The following is a 13,151-nucleotide window of genomic DNA, read 5'->3' as shown; positions in this document are numbered from 1 at the left end:
AGTCCCCACCCCTGGGGGGATTTAAAAGCTGGGCATACAGGGTGCTTAGGGCCAGGGTTTAGTGGTGGGATGGCAGGGTTAGGGTAATGGTTGGGCTGGGTGAGCTTAAAGATCTTTTCTGACCTAAACGATTCTATGATTCTATGACTGGATGATCTTTGAAAGTCCCTTCCAACCTAAACCACTCTGTGATTCCATGGTCACAAACCACCAGGAACCTGACAGAGCCATCGAGAGCATCAGAGGAGCATCAGCACAAACATCACCTGGGCTTGTCCTCTTACTCTTCTCTGTAGCCCTGCTGGTGGCCAGAGCTGGTGCTGGGGCTGGCCCTAGCAGCATGGAAGCTCCTCCTTGGAGCAACCCCCTCTCCCTTTGGGAGGACACGCTGCTCGGCTGCCCCTTCCCAGTCTTCCATCACCAGGGCACCACCGGGCAGCACTTTCCAAGCACGGGTGAGGCACAGTGCTGTCTAAAAAAGACAAGGAGAGATGAAGATCTGGCTCCATCACCAGGGCCCCACCGGGCAGCACTTTCCAAGCACGGGTGAGGCACAGTGCTGTCTAAAAAAGACAAGGAGAGATGAAGAGTGGAAAAAAAAAAAAGCTGTAGCAGAAAAAACAAGTGATGGAAATGAAGATAGGCACAGAAGTTATTTGTTATTCATTTATTTGCACTTGGGTTAAGTAAATCTCATTTACCTGCCCTGTCACTGTCCCTAAATTGCAGGGGTTTTTTCTCCAGAAGAGTCTTCCTAATCATGGAATGGTTTAGGTTGGAAAAGCCCTTTAAGATCACCCAGCCCAACTGTTACCCTAACCCTGCTATCCCACCACTAAACCCTGGCCCTAAGCACCTCATCTGCCAGGATTTTAAATACCCCCGGGGATGGGGACTCGACCCCTTCCCTGGGCAGCCCCTTCCAGTGCTTGACAGCTCTTTCATTGAAAAAGTTTTTCCTAATAATGGCATTTGTCTCCGCGTAGCTGCGCATACTTTGATTTCCCACTGTCCCAGATTTAAAAAGAAAACAAAAAAGCTCTTGGCATTTTGTTGTTACGGAGGGGAAAAAAATAAATAAGTTTTCAATACATCAGCAACCCTGGCCACCGTTTCGCCCCCTGGCCACCGTTTCGCCAGCCTGAGATGCAGGAATTCATATTTCATTGCTGTTCAGGCATCAGGTACCAGATTTAAGAGGCTCCATTAGCAGCAGAGCTGATGGACACCCTGCGTTTCTGCGTTACGATGAACACCGAGGTGGTAGCACCATGACGGTCCGCGGGCGTGAGCGAGGTGGGGACTGTACAGAAAGGTCATAGCTTTTGTTAGGGGAACTGATATTTTGAAGAAATAGTTGCTTTTCACAGGCAAACTCTTCTTTGGGCTGGTATTTTGAAAGGTCATTTTGTTCTGGACAGAGCAAACGTAACGCTTCCCAAATGCCATAAAGCCGAGACAAACTTTGGAAAACACTCTGTTTCAGAAAATGACCATCTGAGACCTCCAGCGTGTCAGGTCAAGACATTTCATTATGGGAATCTCTCTGATTTAGCCATGAAAATAAGGGTTTCAAACCATATTTAATAGAATTTATGTGGACTGATTTTAAACTGAAATTTGAGTAATGGGACAGTTTAAGCACTGGAAGGTTATTTTCCCTCCAGAGGTCAGTGTTAGAAGGCAGCCTGGGGTGCTGCTGGGGCCATGGAAATTTGCAGGGCAGAGGAGCCAAATATTCCTGCTAGACTTCAGCGTCGTTGATCGTTGAAAGTCATCATTGTTTTTAAAGCAGAATTAAATGTATGCAAATGTGGTCTAACTGAAACTTTCGGTGCGGCCGCTTGAGGAGGGCTTTGAGTTTCCAGCGGAGGCGAGGACGAATGGGTGTTCTTCTTGGGAGTTTCTGCCTTTTTGCTGAAATTTTGATTCTGTTTTAAACTATTCTTCTCACTTGCTCGGTTTAATCTGTTTAACCCCGTGGGGCCTCAGGCTGCCTGGGGCAAGGCTGGATTACGCCCTTGTTTTTACATATGCAGAGGACCAAACTCTGGACAGAAAGGGGACCAGCGCTGTGAAACCATCATGAAACATGTCTCCTTACAGGAGAGAGAAGGAGGAAGAAACAATAATTCCCTCTTACAAAGCTTTGGGTTTTTTTGTTTTCTTGGGGTAGCAAACTCTCCTGATACTTGCTGTTTCCCTGCAAGCCCCAGTTCCCAGAGATCTAAGATTAAGCAAAAATCTCAGTTTTTATATGCTGAGAAAGGACCCCCCAGCTGTCAGGACTGCAGAGAAGAGCTGGAGAGCGTTGAGCTCTAAAGGCTTAATAACAGGAAAGGCAAGAAAACGAATGAGAAGTTTAGGATTTCTGAATGTCTCACCATTTTTTTGAGCTAGTCCTGTCATTTGGGGATTTTGCCTCTTGTCTTGCTCTTCCAAGAGCCTGGATCCCACTCTCCCCCAGCTCCTGTCGGGAAGTGATTTCATTGAGTTCACCCTATAAAATTAGGCTGTCTCTCTTACAGCAGCCGTGCACAAATATCTGCCTGGGCATGCAGACCACTCTGGCCTGCGACACCTCCCAGAATCCCAGCGTGGCCCAATCCAGGGGCTTTATTTGCTTGATTTGGGGTAAATTCCTCCCCAGCAGAAAATGATTTTTTTGTGCACAGGTTTTTTGCAGGGTGCAGCCAAGCCCAGCAGCACCCTGTTCTGCTTTATTAATTATTATCCATTGCTTGGTCCTTTCAGGCATACAAGAGGAAAACAGAAGCAGCGAAGAAGGAGTACCTGAAAGCCCTGGCAGCGTACCGGGCCAGCCTCGTCTCCAAGGTACGGCCTGCGCTCGCACGGGCGCTGCACGTGGCGGTGCTGAATTAGTTGCAACTCACAGGACTCTCCAGGGAGGAGCAAGTTTATAAGAAATACAGTGTAATCGTGCTATTGGAACTGGTATCAGTGTTAGCCACCTTCCTGAGGAGCTAAAAGAAAAGCTCTGCAGCACGCTTAGGGTGGGCGCCAGGCTGCTTTCTGCCGTTAGCACCCCAAAACAAGACCATGCTTTGGGTTGTCTTCATCAGCAGGCATCAGAGGAGGGGAGGAGTGTCCCTCCTTGGGGACAAAGGTGTCTCTGCTGCCTGTCCCCACTGCCAGCGGCTGTTCCTTGCCCGGTTCTCAGGGTGTGAGTGCAGCAGACGAGGGAGCGCTGACAAGGCCGGGAGGATGAGGCTCACCATGGGTCACACCAGGGACTGGCCCAGGGGAAGGTGACACCCCAGCCCTGGGCTCACTGGCCAGTGCTGGGCAGCAGCCGGGTGCCAGCATCCTGCCTGCACCCTGCTCCGGGGGTGTCCCAGCTGTTCCGGACCCTGGGTCCTGTGTCTCCCATGCACGCTCAGCCAAGAGCAGGGGTTTTAGGGAGCAAGACCCCTAACTGCGGATTGATGAGCACGTATGGGCTTAATGCACTGCTGTCAGGCAAAACTCAGAGAGCCCATTTTGGTGCCTAATAAAGAACTTTCAGGGGATTTCAGGTTCATACGCAAACTCCTGGTGCTGTAAGGCTGCACCTGGGGCAGCAATGAGGGGCCAAGTGCCTGCCCATCCCAATTCTCCAAACATGGATGCTCACCCCAGGGGACCTCACACCTTGCCCTCTTCCATGCCTGCAGAGAGGGGACATGGGCATTTTCTGCCTGCGAGTTTGGGGTAGCTCCTGCAAAGCTTGTAGGCTTGCTGGCTCAGGGGGATGCACTGCCCTTGGGTTGTGAGTATGTGCTTTGGTTGTTTTCCCTTCAAAGCTCCTCCTCGGTATGGTACCACACCCGCAGTACTTCACCATTGCCTTCAGCTGCCATGGGAAATAACGTGATGCCCCAAATCAACCATCATCTGCAGGATCCATGGGATTGTGGTGGTGGGCTGGAAAGGCTCAAAGCCCCTGCCCAGGCATGAGCAATGGGAGCTGAATTAACTCATGAACAGTACAGCAGCAAGGACAGAAAAAGGGACCAGAAAGGACTATTTGGGGGTTTAAAAGCTCTTCTTGGTCCCTCTGGAAACCTCTGAGGGCCGGGCCGGGAATGTGCCCAGCAGCAGTGTGGGGCAGGTAGCACGGGAGGCCATTGAGCCACTACACGCCATGGTTTCATTTTTTTTCCAATTGCTCCAATGATCAATTCTTTGCAGAAGAGCAACTTTGTTTTGAGTAAAGCAGCACGGTGTGATCCTGGCTGCCAGATGAGAAAGGACCTGGAGTCTCATTACAGAGCCCATTGCAGGACAAAATCCTCATTGAACCAAAAAATGTCCTGTTGTTCTTCTCGTTTCTCCTGCAGAAATGAGGCCACCATTGTCCCGCGCATTGTAGACCCCACCAGGGCTTCAGGAATGTGTGAGATTAGGAAAGCAGAGTTTTTACAGCCCCGTTTGTTCTCTATTGGAAGCAAAAGTGGTTTTGTCACCCACTTATGTGGACCTAAGGAGTGAGCTGCAGGCAGGGGCTTTGCCTCCATGCCAGTTAATGTCCCCCCGGTGCTCCAGGCTCTGCCGAAGGTGCAGCTGAGTCACTGGGCCTTAATTTCCCAGATGTGGCTACTGCACCCAGCCTGTGGGCACCCAGCAAGCTGGTTGGTGGGAGAGAAGCAGGAGCCGCGGGGAGTCCGGGTAGCTCAGTTGGATGGATGGACAGACATCTCGGGACACATAACAATGTTTCCTCCCTTCCTTCCACATCACCCTCCGTTCTGTTTCCCCACAGAGCTCTGCCGACCAGGGGGAGACGAAAAGCGCCCAGAGCAATCCACCTTCCAAAATGATCCCCCCCAAGCAGCCCATGTACCCAATGCCACCGCAGGCTTCCTCGCCCTACCCCGGCCTGGGTTCGTTCCTGTCCCCATCGGACCTGCAGAACTACCGCGGCCACCCCCACCCCGGCCTCTCCAGGACCCTCACCTCCAAACCCATGCTGCCCAGCATCAGTGCCTCCCCGCCACCCTCCTTTCAGATCAGCCCCCCCCTCCACCAGCAGCTCTCCTTGCACCACCCACAGAGCTCCCTCCTCAGCCAGCCCCCCAGCAGGCAGCAGGTCCCCCAGCAGCCCCTCCTCTCCCCCCCCATGGCACTACAGGTACAGCCCCCCATGAACGCCTCGCCTCCTGGGCAGCAGGTAAGTGCTCAGAGGGAGAACGGCTCTGCGGCACAAATGGTGCCGTTTCCCCACTTGCCATTGGGGCTCCTGGTTTCTGGGTAGTTTGGGGATGCTGGGTGTCAGTGTTGTCCCCGGGGGAGTCTTCTCCTGGCTCCACCCGCCTGCAGATCTCGTAGTTTGGGGGTGACATTTTCCAGAGCACTAAGCTGGGAGCACAAGCACCCCCCCAAATGGGGCAGATTTGTGTAATGTAGCCACGAAGGTTCTTTCAGCAGGGGAAGATGTGGAATTGGGGATGCCCCTGGTGCAAGCTCCTGGTCCCCCAGCCTTGTCTGGTCATCTGAAATGATGGGTTGGACAGTCAGCGAGAAACCCCTCTCGTGGTACTGCTGAGAGAAGTGGGGACTGGAAGGGCATGGGATAATAGGAGGGATCCAGGGCGGGGGTTGCCAGGAGGAGGAGAAAAAGGACAGAGGGAATGTCACGAACAAAATATGAAACCAGTATTTTTCAAAAAACTTCCTGGCAATAGGAGAAAATCACTTTTGTAGCAGAGAGCTGAGAGCATGCAATGTGTGCTTGCGTGTACGCTTATGCCAACAGCAGAGCAGCGAAGCAAATCCTATAGACAGGTGCTATGAGCGTGTGAAACCTGCAGAAGCCAACCGTCCTTAGCCATGCCCAGGCTCAGCCCAGCATCCCACGCTTGGGGAGTCAGCCTGCAGGGTCCAAGTCGCTCCTCTTTAAACCTGCAACTGAGAAAACCTATCTGGAGGAAAAACTGGCTATAGCAAACCCCATTTCCTCTACCTTATAGAGAACTTACCAGTATACAAAGGAGATGAGTGGTTTCCAGAGTTTCTCCATCTGGAATATGAGCTGGACGAACTATTCGCAGTGGCGGACATATGCTCTGAATTCGCAGCTGCTGCCATTTACTCGATGATACTTTTAACTGTCGCGTTCACCCAGCTGGCTGAATAACTGCGTTTCGCGTGTTTGCTAGCTGTATATCACAAAATTCATACAGTACTTCAGCAATGAACACAGCTTTTTTTATTTTCCCTGGCATGTGACCTATTCGTTTTGGGGCTAACTTTGAGAAATCAGAAATTGTTAATTTGGGAACAGATATTGCAGTGGAGGAAAACCAAAGGAGAGCAGGGATGTGGAAGCACAGTTACCCCAACTGCAAAAAAAGCCAGCACAAGTGGGAAGGTCAGATCCTCAGTCAGGTTTTAATTTCCAACCTGCTGAATGTATCCCAAGCAACTTCTCCAGCATGGTGGTTTGACTTTGGCTCTGCATAAGGAAAAGTGTCTTCTGGAATTCGGCGATAGTCCAGAAATGAGCAGAAAAGGGGATCCTTGTAATCACTTTAATTGGGGTAGTTGCTGTTGCTGACGGCAGCATTTTGTGAAGCTTCATTCCACATACATTTGCTAATAACCCAAGACCATGCACATGGGATCTGTCTTTCTCCTCTGCTAATGGAAATGCTACTTTCTTTTTTGAGACAGGTTATCCAGTGAATGCAGCTCACTTTGCTAGTGTGACTGGGAGTTTGGCTGGAAGGAGGAAGAAAAGCAAAAAAAAAAAAAAAAAAACAAACCAAAAACAAAAAAAGCCCACTGCCCTAACTGGGATGTGTGGGAGAAAATGATGTTCTTGGTCAGGCAACTACCATGACTCTTGTTTATATACATTGCCTGATGTTACCCAGTTAAGCCAACCCCCAAAAGTTGGGAAAGCTAATCAGTTTTCAGATAAAGCTGTCCAGCCACATCCTTGCTAAATTGGCAGCAGTGACAGCTGATGGAGAGAGCAGTGCTTGTGTGGATGTTCCTCACCTCGTTCCTGTACATTACAACGGGGTAACACGTTACTGCAAAGGGAGCTGCACTTGAAGTGGAAAAAACAGTTTTGGTTGCCAGCATGCTGGTGCAAAGGCTTTCGTGGCCTCCACAGGGAGGGAGGTCCTGCAAAGCAAGAGGAGAGCAGAGGGATGTGAACCAGATGGCACCGCATTGACCCCTGCTTGCAACAGCTCGCGCTCTGCAAGGTCCCACCGCCGTGGTTGGGGGGCCTGGGCTCGGACCCACTCCTGCCTTTGGGGCTCCCCCTGCACTTTGCACTGCCACCTTCCTGGGGCAATGCATGGAAATGTATTTAGGAAATATTGTTAGATCCACTGTTTCTCCTGCTGTGTAACTCCTGTAACCCTTCCTTTCCTTTCCACCCGGCAGGACTTCTCACATATTTCGTCTGAGTTTCAAAACAGCGTCGGACCCCGTTCGCCTGGTGCATCAAACCCCCCAGGAAGCACTGAGTGGGACAACGACTACCCCAGCAGAGAGTGTGGGATTAACCACTGCAGGCCAGTAGCCAAAATAGCACATTGCTATTCTCTGAACTGTGACAGCGTACGGCAGCTGAGAATGTGCCCTAAAACCTACAGCAAGTTGGTAGGCTAATTACGGTCAACGAATTTCAAGGTTTCCTCTTTGCTGTAGGCTTGCTATGGCTATGGAAGCAGGCAACTTAGAAATCACGGATAAATTCTTCATTGGGCATGAAGAAGTTTCCTTTTTTTTTGTGTTTCCATCCCATTAGCAATGGTTCGGTTTGACCTGTTTCCTTCTAGAGCAGGACAGGGAAGCCCAGTCTCCCAAGCAGACTCTCTGGAGGTTTGAGGGTGGCCGTGTCCCTAAGCAATGTCCTTCTCTTTCTAAAGTGATTGCCCCTGTCACTGAGGCCACAACCTGCTCTAGTTGTCTCTAGGAATGGGTCCCTTATCGGTCCTGAGGTTTAACCACAACAGGGTACAAAGCCTCATCCCCCCCCGGAGCCTCACGCTGCGCCAGTCCCCTGCACCTCGCAGGAAAAGGCCACCATCCTCTGCACAGAGATCCTCCCTTATGCCCTAAAAGCTTTGGCATGAACACGCCAGCAGGAAGGTCTGCTCAAATTCCCCAGTAAATAAAAACATGGGGATAGCCTCAAAGCTGGGTAACAGCAAGGGTGTGAAAGCCGTTTCCCACCTTTGCCTAATCCACCGCTCTTGGCTCGGCAGTAATAGTTTGGAGATGGCTCCTGTGCCCTGTAAAGCAGGTACACGGTTTGCTGGGCCAGCAGGTAGGGGAGGAGGCTTGGTAGCTTCTGAGTGTTGTTTGATTCGCTCAGAGTACTGGAATGTAGTGCTTTCACCGGAGATAATAGCAAGCTCCCAGCCTTTTCAGAGCACAGCTCCTGTCTGTGCCAGCAGTGCATTTACAATTGCTGGGCTGGGCACAGACTGTACAGACATTTATTTCTTTCAGGGAAATAAATAACTTGCTGAGCCATTAGAATATCGCTGCTGTCTGCCTGCCTAAGGGTGCTCAGCTCCATGGATTGTTCCAGGCTCTTTGCGTGGTCCTTCCCCAAGTCTCTCCAGGCAACCTGAAAGAAGGAACCTGTTTGGGACTTGGTGATAAAAGTCACTTTAGATGCTGTGGGCAAAATGCTGAAGATGCTTGGATGGTTATGGCACATGGATCCCCCCTAGAAATAAGCATCACTACTTAGGGAATCAGCTGGGAAAACACTTGATTCCCTCTGCAAATCTCACTGGGCCCCATGAAAAAAGCTCAGGGCACTCTAGAAATGGGTGAAACGCTCCCGTAGTAGTCAGGACTGAGTTTTGTGTTGCTAAAACAAGCTCTGTGACATCTGGCTGGAGTGCCGTGTTGTGAGCAGAGGGCCCATGCAATTCATGATCAAAGCTCATGCATTTCATGCCTTTGTCACAGCAGAAATATTGAATTTCATGGGTTTATCGCAACTTCCTGGAAAAAAAAAATCATTCCAAAGCCAGACAGATTATGCAGAGACTTCAGATAATTATTAGAGTAGATTGTAGTGATGAACTCAGGCAGATATAGATCAGCACTGCAGAGAGTGCTCAGTGCACCGAAAAATGTTGTTGTCTATGTCAAGGAAGGAGCCCATCTCCTGTGACGAGAGACGCATGAGCTGCCAGCAGCCCAGCTCCCAAAGCTGGCTGCTTCACATTTTATTGCAAAGCCTGGTGCGTCAGCAGTGCCATCGCCTCCTGCTCCTGCTCCCGCCTGGTATTTGCTGCCTAAGTGCATGCTCTGCATTGTTTGTAGCACCCATACACGTTGGTAGGACTGCAGCCCCGGTGCCTCACAAGGTTACGCTCGCGTAGGGAAAAGAGATGATCTGGTTCTCATCATCTTCCTACCTGTACTGCTTTCTCCCATGAAGGTTGCGTTAATTTGCGAGTGACATTCAAAGTTGCCCTTGGGCTCTTCGGTGGCACCTTGCCTTGTACTGCATCCAGTTCTGTGCTCCCCAGTTCAAGAAGGATGAGGAACTCCTGGAGAGAGTCCAGGGGAGGGCTACAAAGATGATGAGGGGGCTGGAGCATCTCCCCTACGAGGAAAGGCTGAGGGAGCTGGGCTTGTTTAGCCTGGAGGAGGCTGAGAGGGGATCTCATCAACATGTACAAATGTCACAAGGCTGGAGCCAGACTCTTCTCAGTGGTGCCCAGCGCCAGGACAAGGGACAATGGGCACAAACTGAAGCAGAAGAGGTTCCACTTGAATGTGAGGAAGAGCTTCTGTACTTTGAGGGTGATGGAGCCCTGGCACAGGCTGCCCAGGGGGGCTGTGGAGTCTCCTTCTCTGGAGATATTCAAAGCCCGCCTGGATGATGCCCTGTGCCCCCTGCTCTGGGTGAGCCTGCTTGAGCAGGGGGGTTGGACTGGGTGATCTCCAGAGGTCTCTTCCAACCCCTGCCATGCTGGGATTCTGGGATTCTGTGAGGATGAAGGCATGAGGATGCAGGGTGAGCCCTTGTGCCTGAGCAGCCCAGCAGTCTGTGGGACTTAAGCAAAGCAGTGATAACAGGAAGGCAGATCTTGTTGGGTTTGATTGATCAGTGCAGTTTTAGGTATAATGGGGAAGTCTCTGGATCATGTAATTGCCCATTTCAACCTCAAAACTGCATTCAGCTTAATTGCAATTAAAGCAGCTCCGCGGAGTAAAATCAGCAACTGGCTGGAAAGAAAAAGGATTCTTTTCTGTTGTGATGTGGCTGAGCTATGGAGCCCCAGGTTCCTGAAGGAGAGGATCACATCAACCTCCCCAGCACACAGGCAGGCCTGTCTTGCTCCCCGGGTGAGGATTTTTATTTCATGTCTGATCTTGACATTGCTTTAGCTTCCAACATGCGTTGGCACTGGGTTAGCTGGAGTAAAACCTCCCAATCCTACATTTCCTTTTGTGTTTGTCATCCAGACAACTTCTGAAAACTAACGAGGTTGTCTTTCTCTCTGGGTTCTCCATCTAATAAGGGAGCTGCTGTAGGTTGGGGTTTTTTCCCAGCCTATCAGTGCTAGTTAAAATGCCATTAAATGACACTTCTTCCCTTACGCTCCTCAAATTCTAGGGTCCTGCGAGCAGACACTCCTTAATTCATAAATCAGCCATGTTAGAGAGTTTTAAATGTTTCGTAGCTCATGCTCTCCCCATTCTTAATGATTTTGTGCTTACTGACTTCCATCCAATTTTCCTAACTCTTTCTGGGCTTAAGCCCAAGCTGTCCTCGCTTGCTAGCAAAGACAGGGGTAGCATTTCTCAGCTCCTGCTTAGTGTATGACTATCACTTCCCACGAGCAACGGCAGCGTACAATTTTATCGCTTCTTGCCATCATACCACGAACAACTCACATAGTCCCCCATCTCCCTCACCTGACAGCCTTGTTCTTGCGCTTGCTCTTTCCCATGGAATTCCTGTGGTTTGAGCGACTTTCTCCAAGGGAACCAGCTCCCCTGTATCAAGGGTGCAGCCTGGGTTACAATCACTTGCCAATCTTTCTTAATTCCTCGAGGCACCTCACTTGTTTTTTCTGCTTTGTCATCTGATAACAGCTCTTTCCATACCAAAGCTGCCCCCAGGGTTTCGTTTGCATTTGTCTCCTAGCACTTTGGTATTTTGGTGATAACACTCAACTAGGTTCATCATTCCATGTCTGTCCTCTCCTTTGCAAGGCACAGATTAGGTTCTTTTGAGGTACCTTGGGGTGCCATCATTTACCAACTTTTCTCCCCTCTTCCCCCTCTCCTTTGGGCTAAAAGGCGAGACACTAGCAGTTATGCCTTGTCCAGATGTGCAGACCCCTTCATCCAGATGCTTATAACCTCTCTAATTCCTGCTAACGATGAAGCGACCCTCCCCAAATGGGGGAATTCTCCAAATCAGAAACTAAATGAGAAAACACTGTAAAAGGGCAAGGATAAACCATCACAAATGCACTCAGTTTGGATTCAATTATTTATGGTAATACTTTGTAATGAACTGGGAAATGTTCCCTAGCATATTTTGTAAAATTAATGAAGTTTTAGTACTGGAATACTGTACTGCTGCTCAGTGGCATTAAATCTTTGCTGAGTGCAGTAGGGAAGATGCCGCATTTTAAATGCAGATTATAAAACGTGGAGATTAACAAAGTGCAGACTCCTTGGCGCGCTCTCAGAAGACAGCTCTATCAACAACAGCATTACCTTGCTGTCTGCTGTTTCCCTATTATTCCACTCGTAAGCACACCCACATTGGAATCTCCCAAAGCTTTGTAATGTTCTTCACCACCTTTTAAGGCCAAGATATCTTTATGGAGCCAACAATATTTCCGTCAAGTCTGTGTAGATGATAAAACCCATTAAAATACCTGGATTTCAGAGCAAAACCCACATAGGATGTCAGACAGGGGAGAGGGGCTTCAGCCACTCTCTCTGCTATGTCCTGAAAAAAAGAGCCTCCAGCCTCCTTGTAGGACACTGCTGATGGCAAGCTAGATGTGCCAGCAGCACAGGGAGGGTTGAAGCACCAGGTACTATGGGCAGGGAAGGGAGCGGTGATACCGATCTGCACACCTTGCTATAGAGCCGGCCGCAGGCAGGGTGGTGTAAGCTGGCTTCCCTCTCTGGGATGCACCTGGATCTCTTGAAATCAAAGTCATTGCTTCAATAACGTGATCAATTCAAGATCTGGTGAGCCAGGAACATACAGCACACACAGCCTGGCCACTAGCCCACCAGCCCTGCTCCGTAGCCTCCCGCGAGTAGGGCAGCACCTGGGGCTCCTTGTACCTCCTGCTGTCTTCCATCAGATACATGGGAAAGCCCAGCTAATCCAGCTGTCCCAAAGATTTTTTTCCCCCTCATTTCCTGATTATTAATATTTCAAATTGTACTTACTTTGGGAGAGGAGGAGAGAGGCACGGAGCAGATGGCATCTACTGCTCCCATGCTCCTCAGCCATGAAACTTAGTTCAATCCTCATAGAATCATAGAACCACAGAATCGTTTAGGTTGGAAAAGCCCTTTAAGATCATCAAGTCCAACCGTTAACCTAACCCTGCCATCCCACCACTAAACCATGTCCCTCCTGGACACCCACAAACATCTTCAGGCACAAGCCGCTCAATCCCATTTTTGAGACCCCCTGCTCCTTACGCACTGTCAGAATGACACTTTTTATCCAAAAGCAGGTGTACATTTTCTAAATCTCCATGGCTTAGCCCAAGTACAGTGTGTGATGCAGAAGGGGGCTGGTGGCCAAGGGGCTGATTTCAGGCACAGCGCTCCAGAGCACCATGGTGGAGCTAGTACCAGCACCACGCTGGCGAGCTCTGCTTGGAAATCCAGAGCTGGGCCTCTCCTGCAGCCCCAGCAAGAGCAAAAATTAAGCCACAGGAAGGAATTTACATCTTATCCCTTATTGTTGAAATTGAGGAAGAACTAAAATTGCACCAGGTTCTTACTTTGGAAACACCTTCAGCTTGGTTCATCTCTGCACACCCGTGCCTCGGTGCAAGACCACGTTACATCTTGCATTATGGAGTGCCATAAAAACCACAGTACGGCGGAAAACGGGCGTGCAACCGGGCGTGCAAATGCTAAATTCAGCTCTCCTGGGCAACCTCCCGGCTCTT

General features: G+C 50.0%; 1 protein-coding gene across 1 annotated transcript in view; it reads left to right on the top strand.

Moving 5' to 3' along the window:
* Nucleotides 1–13,151, top strand: part of TOX2 (TOX high mobility group box family member 2) — a 217,185-nt gene that overhangs the window by 203,929 nt on the left and 105 nt on the right. The window contains 3 exon segments of the mRNA XM_035892920.1: nt 2,755–2,835; nt 4,763–5,170; nt 7,399–7,529. Coding sequence (XP_035748813.1) covers nt 2,755–2,835; nt 4,763–5,170; nt 7,399–7,529 — 620 coding nt within the window.

Source organism: Egretta garzetta, unplaced genomic scaffold, assembly GCF_000687185.1.
Source record: "Egretta garzetta isolate BGI_Z169 unplaced genomic scaffold, ASM68718v1 scaffold24, whole genome shotgun sequence".
NCBI lineage: Eukaryota > Metazoa > Chordata > Aves > Pelecaniformes > Ardeidae > Egretta > Egretta garzetta.
Note: the sequence above shows the minus strand (reverse complement) of the source record. Positions and strands in the feature narration are given on the sequence as shown.